Source organism: Chionomys nivalis, chromosome 16, assembly GCF_950005125.1.
Source record: "Chionomys nivalis chromosome 16, mChiNiv1.1, whole genome shotgun sequence".
Classification (NCBI taxonomy): Eukaryota; Metazoa; Chordata; class Mammalia; order Rodentia; family Cricetidae; genus Chionomys; species Chionomys nivalis.
In genome coordinates this window covers 15036979-15047943 of record NC_080101.1, presented here as the reverse complement: position 1 = coordinate 15047943, position 10965 = coordinate 15036979, and the positions used below count along the sequence as shown (strand labels likewise).

Genomic DNA, 10965 nt, shown 5'->3' with positions numbered 1-10965 from the left:
TTTGATCCGGATTCCTCGTTTGAGTGCAGGAGAGGTGGTGAACCGAAGTCACATTAGGAACACTGTAGCTCAGGGAGAACTGTCGTGGCTGCAGATGGCATCTGGTATTGTCCTTCTGCCACCGTCTTAAAAGGGATTCTGCAGGGATTTTCTTTCCCTTGTTCCTCCAGCCCTCCACTTGCATTGCTGGCCTAAGTGGATCCGCCCCAGCTGGTCACGTCCATCACCACACTCAGGTCTGAAGATTCCTGATATGCTGAGAGCCTGTGGCACTGCAGACACAAACGGTCGTTAGTGGACGGCCCTATTGTAACAAACCACGCGTTAAGATGTAAACCCCGGAGAACCGGCCTCAGTCGTCCAGAAGCAACCTTTGCTCTGAGCCTGGATTAGCCATGAGAGAGCTCGTCAACATTCCACTGTTACAGATTCTCTCCCTGGTCGCCTTCAGCGGGACAGAGAAACTTCCAAAAGGTTGGTCTGCATAATCTAGCCCTAAAGGGCTCCTGAGCTTCATGGTGACTGATTCACGCTGTGGTGTGTTTGGGTGATGGAGGGCTGGAATGTGTGGAGAAAGAGAAGAGCATTACACAGCGTGGTTGGTTCTTCACCGATGCTGGCTGTCTTCTAAGCTCTGCGATTACAAACAGCTTCATGTGTCCAGAGCCCTCCTTTCTAGGGAGAGGTTGCCAGGTAGACTGTGAATTATGGCGGTCTGTTCTGTTTCTGTGTATGTCAAATGGTGGGGTGGTCTACTTGGGTGATGAAAACCATTCCCTGCTGGGCTTGCCAAGAATATAATCCACCCCACTTCCAGATACCCAGAATGTTTTGCTCGTAAGCAAAAGCCATTTCTATTTTCGGTTTTAGCTTTTATCAAACTCTTAATGTGCATTTTAGCAGCTAGAAATCAGACCTAGGAAAAGACACACAAGGTACCTGCGGAATAAAAGCCTGGAGACATCCAATTCTCTGTGCTTTTGCTACTGCTGTTGTAATTTGGGCTTGACGAGAGATTGCAGTAGCTTTTTTTCCCCAGGGCTTTGGAATGCACCGGAAATAACACCACCTAAGGGGGAAAGCAACTTAAGAAAGTGACAAACACCTGTTGTAGCTCAGGCCATCCACGGCACTGTGGTTTCTGGCCAGAGTATTATGAAAGTTATAGTCAGGAAGAGTGGAAAATACCTGATTTGCAAAGCCGCTGGGTCTGCGCTGAAATCTTTTCAAAGCGAGGCACGAAGAAGCAGACTCAATGTCTTTAGATAGGGCTGTGTTAAGAGTCTCACTGCAGAGTTATGAAGAGTGCTGGGTTGTCGTCAGGTGAATTATGTCCCATTTTGACCAGGTTGCCTAAACACTGAAATGTTTATCTTGAATAATTAGTGAAGGTGACATTTGTATGTACATGGGAAACACATCTTCAGGTTTGTAGTTCATCTACAGATCGGGAGGCAAAAGATCAAGGATCCCTTATAAGTAACAGACAGCATTCGTTCCAAACAATCTGATTACATGGATTTATTTTCTTGTTTATTTACTTGTTTCTCTTTCTCCATTTCACTCGGGGGAAGTGGCTGACATCTTCTACTAAATCATTTGCATCACGATGACACTTTTAGGCACTTTTACATAAAAAAGAATCCAGACCTTTTAAAATAGCTAATAATAGCCAGAAGGACTTAACATTGGCTTTGGGGTCATCCTAATACTTCCTGGTCAGATCACGGATGTCCAGCAGAACAGCACCTAACTGTTCGGACCTATGGCTCCTAATAGATCTTACTCGTTTTAATCTATACCAAGTAGTTACCCATAAGCGAGGAGGATGCAGCTAAACCCTAGCTTGTAAAGAGGGCAGCTGCTTTGAAGTTATAAATCAAACCTGGGTGCCCAAAACAATAACAACAAAAGCCCACAAACACCTCTGTATTTGTATATGAACTTAGATTCTGGAGAAAAATGCCTTTATTTTCAGGCCCCAGTCATCCTAAGCCTTCATTCATATGCATATGATTATCTCTGTTATGCAAACTTCAGAATCATGGCACAGAGTAGCAATACCAAGTATTGCAGCCTTGAAAGAAAACCGTCAGAACATTCATCTAATCTGTTTTTTTTTTTCAGTGTATTTGTTGAAAATTTTTAAAGTTTAAATAATAGTTTTCTCTGCCTACTCTGTTTATTAGGAAAAATAGAAACTAGCGCTGGGTTCATGTTGGGTGGTTCACACCACCCCTAACTGATTAGACATCCGTTCGATGTTCCAGATGACTTCTGAAAGCCAATAACGTCACACGGTAACTGGTTAGACATCCGTTCGATGTACCAGGTGACTTCTGAAAGCCAATAACGTCACAGGACATGAAAGCTTTAGGATTTTATTGCTAAAATATGTGGTGTAGTTTGATGGAGAAGAGTCATTTGAATGACTTATTTACCAGTGAAAAATGGTGAAGCTGTCCTGGCTAAACTTGCTCATGGCACTTCCGGCAGAAGAGAGTAGGGAACAGTCTGTTAGAGGGTTTGCTTGTCTAGACTGAAATCAAGGGACCTCCATAGTGATGTATCACAAAAGAAACAGTTCTGTTCAGTATAGTGGACAGGTTCAGAGCGAACAGACTTAAAACAGGGCTGTTCAAGGCGTGAATATTCAGAGGAATATTCAGAGGAATTGTGAGTCCCTCTGCACCCTATTTTCTTCATAAGATTATTTGACTTTGTAGATTTATAGTTTATTATTGTGGCTTTAAATTAATTGAAATGCCTAACATTCCGATGCCAAAAGGAAGTCATTATTTTCTAGGTCATTTCAACTAGTGACCTTTTTAAAAAATGAGTTTCATTTCCTCATCTCAAGTAGGAAACTTCTAGAAATCATCATCTATGAAAGCGGCCAAAGTTTAGTTGCATTTGCTCAGCCATAGGTTTTAAGAGCACTCTCTGATTTATCAGGGTGTATTAAGCATAAGGTGGGGCATTATAAAAATTCCACAAGAGCACAAGATTCACGTTGGTAGAATTGAAATAATTAAACATTCGCAAGGATTTCCTCACAAAACACCACCTTCAGAACGACCCATTTACAACCAAACCTACAGGGTTGAATGTCTAAGTAATTTCTCTTTAGGTAAAGCGGAGAGGCCCTGTTTTTTAAATCACATGTATGCAGGGACAGGGTTTGCAGATTGCACTTATGAGTCAGTCAGGGCTGACACAGCTGTTGTGCACTCCTTCCAGGACAGCAAGTCCTAGGCGAGTGTTTCATACTGACGTTCATTGTCACTAATTCTATGTGTGGGAAAAACACTTGCTTTACATCATGGCTCTTATGAGGGGAAAAGGAGAGGAAATTTCATATCTCTAAAGGTGAAGTAGGACTTGAGGCCACGGAGGAGGGATGAAGTGGCCATCCCTGGACGGGTCCATTCGGGAAGATGACAGAAGAACACAGGTCCAGCAGAGCAGGCAGACAGCCTGGTAAGGCTGCAGACAGCAGTTTAAGAGTGATTCTGACCTGGACAATTGTCTCCCTGTGTCTGCAAATGCTGTATGAATATAGGAGTAGTAGGGCAGGTGTTCATAGTAACTTAGGATCAGCACTTTTCAGGGGCCGTGCAGCTGAAGATCTGGAGGGCGCAGAACCTGGGGTTATGTGGAAAATACCAGCTACTAGAGGTCAGAAGACGAAGAATGTGAAGCAAGGACACTGAAGGCTTGAACAGGTGTCACAATTCTTTCCCCCTTTCCTGTCCCCAGCATCTTGCTGCAAATCTCTAAAGAAAGCATGGAGTCTATGCCTTGGTTTCCTTGCGGACATCCTGGACTGGTCCATTGTCCAGGGTCACACTAAGGATTACTCATGGTGGCTGTGAGGACAATATGCAGCATGCTTTACTTGGGTCCTTGCAGGAGGCAGCTTAACCCAGTGGAACACCTCCAAGGGATGCAAATTCAGACACTCTGGAAGTCTACACAGAACTCCCGTGAAAGTCCATCCCAGATGGGAAGAGTCGAGAATGCATTCAGTTTCGAGGAACTAATGACATAGCTTTGAAAATGGCTGAGTGTTATACTAGGCTAATCTTACATGTTACAAAAACTTCATGACAAAAATGTTCTTTTCACTGCAATTAAAAATTTCACAGCTATTGGGATATGTCACATAATGATCAATACCTGTTATTCTCTTTGGAGAATCTGAAAAGTTCCCAAAACCACCAAAGTGTTTTCTTAAACTGAAAGAAAGAACCAGTGCTGTATTGATAATAATTAGAAAAACATGATTTTGAGGTCTCAGCACCAATCTTCTTTCTTTCGTTCTTTCTTCCTTCCTTCCTTCCTTCCTTCCTTCCTTCCTTCCTTCCTTCCTTCCTCCTCCTCCTCCTCCTCCTCCTCCTCCTCTTCTTCTTCTTCTTCTTCTTCCTCCTCCTCCTCCTCCTCCTCCTCTTCCTCCTCTTCCTCTGTTTCTTTCTCCCCTTCCACTCCTCCTCCTTCTGTTTGTTTTTTTGAGACAGGACTCTGTGTAGTCCTGGCTGTTTCCAGAACTCACTTTGTAGACCATACTGTCCTTGAACTTAGAGATCTGCTTTTCTCTACCTTTCTTTTGTGCTGGGATTAAAGGCCTGACCTCCCAGTTGCCAATTTTCTTTTTAAAAAAATGCACCTGGCTTCTTTGCATTTGGGCATGTTCATTAATAACGGTTCAGCCAGAGGTTAGTATGTCAGCGCCACCTTCTAAAGCCCCTAAAAGACAGAGGAGGGTAGCATCAAGCCCCACTCATCAACGCTAGAGTTCATTCAAGTCAGGTTTACTGTGGATCCTAAAAGCGTTGCGTTCATCCTCATGTGTTTGCTTGTCCGTGTGGTTCTTGGATCGTGAGAAAAGACAGAGGTTCCATTTACACAAGCTCCGGCTGGGATGAAAGCTGGGTGAGGAGGAGAGCAAACAGGAAGCGGCCTGCTGAGTCAGCCATGCCCTTTGGTACAGCTATGTGATGGTGTCAGTGAACACTTCAAAGGGAATTTGGATAGCTTTAGAAGGTGGGCAAAATAGATCTGAAAAAATACGCTCTGCTCATAGAAATTAATATTGATGTAAAGTTCCCATTTTCTGTGCATATAAGACACAGTTCATCCTAGAGTTCAGAGATAGGCGCGCACTCTCTCTCACACAGTGTATGTGTGTATGTAGTATGTGTGTGTGTGTGTATGTGTGTGTGTGTGTGTGTGTGCCTTCATGTGTCAGTGCAGGTATGCACAAGCCAAGGCATGTATGTGGAGATTTCTCACTTGCCACTTTATAAGGCATGTTAGCTGGTCTGCCGACTTCCAGAGATCCCTGTCTCCACCTCCCATCCTCTCATAAGAGCACTGGGATTGCAGACATGCCTGGTCCGGTGCTCAACTGTGTGTGTGCTCTGGAGGTTGGAACTCAAGTCCTTATGATTTCACACCAGGGACTTTACCCACCGAGCCATCTCTCCAGTCCCAAGACACGAGGCCTCTAAGCCAACCTTAACCCTGAAGCTCATCTCTATCACTTCCTATTTTGGGGGATGGTTACAAAAGTGATTTAACTATCCTTAGTCCTTGTCTAGTTTGAAATACTTAATTGCATTTAACTCATTTCTTTGATAAAATAATAAAGATGAAGTATGAGATGGAACACATAGAAGGTTCTTGAACAATTTTAGGTTCTGATATTACTAAAACCAGACTCAGACCATGACCCAAGACTGTCCGATCACTGAACACTATGGGAAGATGCGAACACGATTCTGCTCTAAGTGACACTTTGTGCATTTCTCTGTGTCTCAGAGTTTCCAGATTTTGCCGGTTGTATCTCACTTCTTTGATCTCAACTGGCCTCAGCTGAGTGTGCATCACTGTCATCTCCACATTTCTGTGTCTGTGTGGCGTGAAAGAAACTGACAGATAGAGTTTATTTTTAAAATAAAAAAATAACACACGGTCATTAAGATTTACTTTGAAAAGACAAAGTGGACAAACAAGACAGAAAAGGCTACATCTGCTTCCAAGACTGTTGACATGACATGTTTTCTTCCGTGTTGCTCAGCTGCCTGACCTGTTTCCCTCTCATAAAACCCTGAGCACCTTTTATTAGAGATGCCTTTCAAGGCGCCAGTTTGCAATAATCTCGTCCTGTCTGGTTATTAATCAATATTCTGAAACATATTTAGCATCCAGTTTTCTGAGAACAAAATAAAACACAACGACCCCACTGATTTGTCCTGCTTCTGCAGTGAAAAGATCCTAAACCACATCCAGTTTCAAACAACCAACAAATCCTGAAGGCAGTCAAGAATCAGCATGCGCAGTACCGTTGTAGGCCATTTTCACCCTCAAAGTAACCCCAGAACATAGATGTAGTGTAGTTAAAAAGCAACAGATGGATTTGGGGGCCGGGCTATGTCTTTCTCAGCTGCTTTCACCTTATTTTTTGAGATGTGCTAAATTTTCAGCTCACTAATTAGCTAGACAGGCTGTCCAGTAGGCGTCAGGACCCTTGTCTCTGCCTCCCCAAGGCTGGGATCACAGGCTTGTGCTCCTGTATCCAGCTGTTTCACATAGGTCCTAGGGGACTAAACTCAAGCCTGCTCTGCAGCCTAGAAGTGATTGATTTTAAGCATTAATTGTATTAAGTATTAATAGACCTTAACCATAAATTTATGCAATTTAGTGGATCAAGAATGGCTACTTAGCAACTATTAGCAATATTTCTGGGAAAATAAAGAATAACAACTCATTTCTGCCAGGGCAAAGCAGCTCCAGGAGACCACAGCAAGAAGGCAAACCGCCTGTGCCCTACCCTCACTTTATTCCATTTGTTTAGCTGAGCGCAATTTATCTGTTTCATGATCCTAGTCATCTGATTTCCTATGTATGATCACTCATTTGCGATAGATTCTAGAGTATCAATAACGACTTATTTTTTTTTGTGTGTGGGGGGCTGGAGAGGTGGCTCAGAAGTTAAAGAGCACTTGCTACTCTTATAGAGCACCTGAGCTCTGTCTCCAGGACCACGTTGGGAGGCTCAGCATCACCTGTAATCCAGCTCCATAGGACATGGCACCTTCCTTCCCACCCACTTCCATTTTTGCTCTGTAGGTTTGTGAATTGCACGTATATTAGGAATAGGATCTTATACCATGATCCTCTGTGACTATTTTCATATGCTTTGATTTTTGCTTCCATGTTTCTCCATGTCATAGAACATAACACTTCCTTATTTCCATTTCCAAATAATATTCTGTTATATATTTATGTTAATTTTGTTTAACCATCCATTGGTGGGCACTTAGATTCCTTCCATCTTTTGTTATTATGAGTTTGTGCTGCTGTGAATAGAGATGTGGAAATATTTGAGTATCTGAGTCTTTCTGTTCTCTTGACTTTGTCCCTGGAAGAGGCATTGTTGACCATGAGTCTCTTTTGAGTTCTTTCTGTGGAACCTCCATATTCTTTTCCCCAGTGACAACCATTTTAATTCCTACCCACAATGCACAGGGTTCTAATCCATCAACACCTCCTCTAACATTTACTGTTTTTCTTTATCTTTATAGTCCCCCCAACAAGTATAGTTTTAATTTACATTTTCATTTCCTTTTAAAATGTTTGCTTGTATATTTGTGTGTGGCTCAGTGAATGCTTTCACATCTGCACAAAGATGTGGGGGGGTCAGAAGCTGACATGAGGGGTCCCCCTTGGTTGTTCTCTGCTCTATTTACTGACAGCAGGATCTCATGCTGGCTCAGCTAGTCTACCCAGCCAAGAATCTCCTGTCTTCTCTGGTGCATTGACTTCACAGACATGTCACCCCATGTCTAGTGGGCGTTTGAACAATAATATTCATTCAGGTATGCCATGGCTTCTGGCTGCTAAAGGGCGAGTAATGAGTAACATTCTAGAAAGTTCTCCCTTGTTTCTGCCCTGTGTAGCTCCTGTCATCACCACGCCTCTTGAAACTGTAGATGCCTTAGTTGAAGAAGTAGCGACTTTCATGTGTGCCGTGGAATCCTATCCTCAGCCTGAGATTTCTTGGACCAGAAATAAAATCCTCATTAAGTAAGTACTCTGTCCCATCCTGCTAAGGATGCCGGCTCTACCTTAGAGTTTCTCACCCATGGAAATACACCCATATTGTTGGTGACACTAAAGTTCATCTTCTAGAATACACAAAGTGAAAATATACTAATTTTGTAGTTGGAAGATCTGAGGTTCAGGGCAGGGCACTGATTAATCTCACATGGGGAGTGCCAGGTGAGAATCCTGAAGCTTAGCAGGAACTAGGCAGCACAGTGGTATTCTAAGTCTGCGGGCGTGTGTCCCAGGACACACAGAGGAGCTGAGGGGCCAGCCTGTCACCCCCTCTGTGTCCCCAAACTATGATATCTGTTTTTTAAGAGTCTGACTTCTGTGTCACTATCATCTTTTTCTTTCAAAATGAGACAGATTCTCAAACAGTTAGCAGTCCTATTTGGCAGATAAAGGGGCTGCTTTGTCCCCTCATCACATTGGCTATCTGACCAAAAATACTCTAAAATAATCCAGAACAAAGTGTGCTGGAGGGTGCTCTTACAGGCAGCCTTGAAGCTGAATGTTCTTAGTCCATATGAGCTACTGTGATAGAATTGTTAAGTCTTGTAGCTTATAACCAAGAGAAAATTATTTCTCACAGCCTTGGGGGCTGAGGAGTTCCAAGTTCAAGGAGCCAGCAGATTCAGCATATGGTCAGGGAATGAGGATTTTACTTTATTCACAGATGGCCATTCATTTGATCCATTAATCAAAGACAAGTGTGTGTGCGTGCGTGTACATGTGTGTGTGTGCACGTGTGCGTGTGAGTGCATGTGTGTGTGTGTGTGTGTGTAAAATCACATGTGGCTCATTGATCCTCCTCTCTGCTCCATGACCGGCAGACTGTTTGACACCCGCTACAGCATCCGAGAGAACGGTCAGCTCCTCACCATCCTGAGTGTGGAAGACAGTGATGATGGTATCTATTGCTGCAGCGCCAACAACGGAGTGGGAGGAGCCGTGGAGAGTTGTGGCGCCCTGCAAGTGAAGATGAGTGAGTACGGAAGGGCGTCGTCTAGGACCTGAAAGTTGTCTCCACACAGTTCTTAGCAGTCATCAAACAGAGCCTTCTGCATGCTGAAGTTCAGCCACAGCACAAGCTCAAGTACAAAATATAGGTTCCGGGGCCAACCCTTATTTCTGCCACAACCACACCTTCAAGCAATCCTTTAGTACGCTCTCCTCTCCTGCCTTGGTTTTGGCCTTCATGCTGCTCTTGATTATTTTGGGGAACTTCCTTTTGAAATCATTATGCATTTTTAAAAGATTCACACACACACGCACACACACACACACCTCAGAAATCTGTCCCACAAAGGCGTCTCTCTGCTCTGTATCTACAGTATCAGATCAGTAGGGACTCGAGTAACTGCTTTATGAGTGCTTTGAGGCATTTGAACGCCTCCGTGCTACACGTTAGAGTTAATGACTTCTTTTCAAAGCTTCACAAAAGAGACAAGATGAACCAATATCACCCATTTCTTCAGAAAAGTTGCCCCGAATGCTGGCTGAAGAGTTAACTTTTCTTTGTAGAAATTTGATTCTCCAAACTGTGTCAGAGTCAAAGGTGGGAACTAGACCTAGAAGCAAATGTAGACTCAGATCTCAGGAGGCAGAAGTCTCAAATTTGAGGCCAGCCTCTTCGACATAGTGAGTTCTAGGTCATCCAGAACTATGTAATGAGATCTTAACTCAGAAAAGAATAGTAATAAAAAGATGGAAACTAAACAGAAAGGAGATGATAATTCAAAATGATATGATTAGTTATGACAGTTTTCAAGTGTTTGACATCTAATGGCATAAATTGCTTAATGTTGAATTATTATGGGGACAGTTTATGCTGATAGACATTTTATTAAGTGTCATTTAAAATAAAGAGTACTAAGAAATTTCAGATCTCTAGTATGCTTCATAAAAATAAGTTTTGAAAAAAAAGGGAATAGAGGTTTTAATAAAGCAGATCTAACCATTCTTTAAGATGGATTTCCATTTGATGTCTACTAATGACCAGTCTTAGCCTTTGTCAAACTTTGTAATTTAAGTTCCCTAAGATGATCCTTGAAATGAACGCCGATAATGAACTAGAAAGCTAAAACCCCAGTTCAATTCAGATACATTGTCTTTTTATGTTTGACTTTCATTTCCCCACAGAACCTAAAATAACTCGCCCTCCCATTAACGTCAAAATAATCGAGGGGTTGAAAGCAGTTCTACCATGTACGACAATGGGCAACCCCAAGCCGTCCGTCTCCTGGATCAAGGGGGACAGTGCTCTCAGGGTAAGTGACTATTATATTAAGGCTCCCTTTGAAAAATTTATATTTAACTTTTATTCGTGTGTGTGTGTGTGTGTGTGTGTGTGTGTACATGGATATGGGTATCCATGGAGGCCAGAAGAAAGTATCACATCCTTTTGAACTGGAATTGCAGATAGCACAAGCCACCCAATATGGTGGCGCCAGTCCTCTGCAAGAGCAGCGTGTACTCTTCATGGCTGAGCTCTCTTTCTAGCCAGTGGAAGTCATGTTTTAAGCATAATTATCTCAGAGCATCTACTCACATATTAACAGGCTTCTAGTATATATTTTTCTCTATCTGCATCACCCAAACATCCATTCTTGTCTTCCTAATTGTGCACGCTCACTTCAGGACATTCCAGCGGGGACTGTCTTGGAGACAGAGAGATAGAAATCAGCAATATTGGAGAAGAAAAGGGGGCAGGAACCAAGCAAAGCAAGGCTTGTTCTTCTTGTTTGACTGATTATTATTATTATTTAACATTGAATGTTTGAAACTTTCGGAATAACAAAGCCGAACTAATACCCACGTTTTAAAATTGACAGTTTCTGGGATGAGAGAGATGAG

General features: G+C 42.8%; 1 protein-coding gene across 6 annotated transcripts in view; it reads left to right on the top strand.

Moving 5' to 3' along the window:
• Nucleotides 1-395: 395 nt before the first annotated feature.
• Musk (muscle associated receptor tyrosine kinase) overlaps nt 396-10965 on the top strand; it is a 72064-nt gene continuing 61494 nt past the window's right edge. For all 6 annotated transcript variants that reach the window (XM_057790783.1, XM_057790781.1, XM_057790780.1 and 3 more), the window contains exons 1-4: nt 396-474; nt 7962-8088; nt 8943-9094; nt 10252-10379. In XM_057790783.1, the coding sequence (XP_057646766.1) occupies nt 396-474; nt 7962-8088; nt 8943-9094; nt 10252-10379 (486 nt within the window). The remainder of the gene's footprint in view (nt 475-7961; nt 8089-8942; nt 9095-10251; nt 10380-10965) is intronic.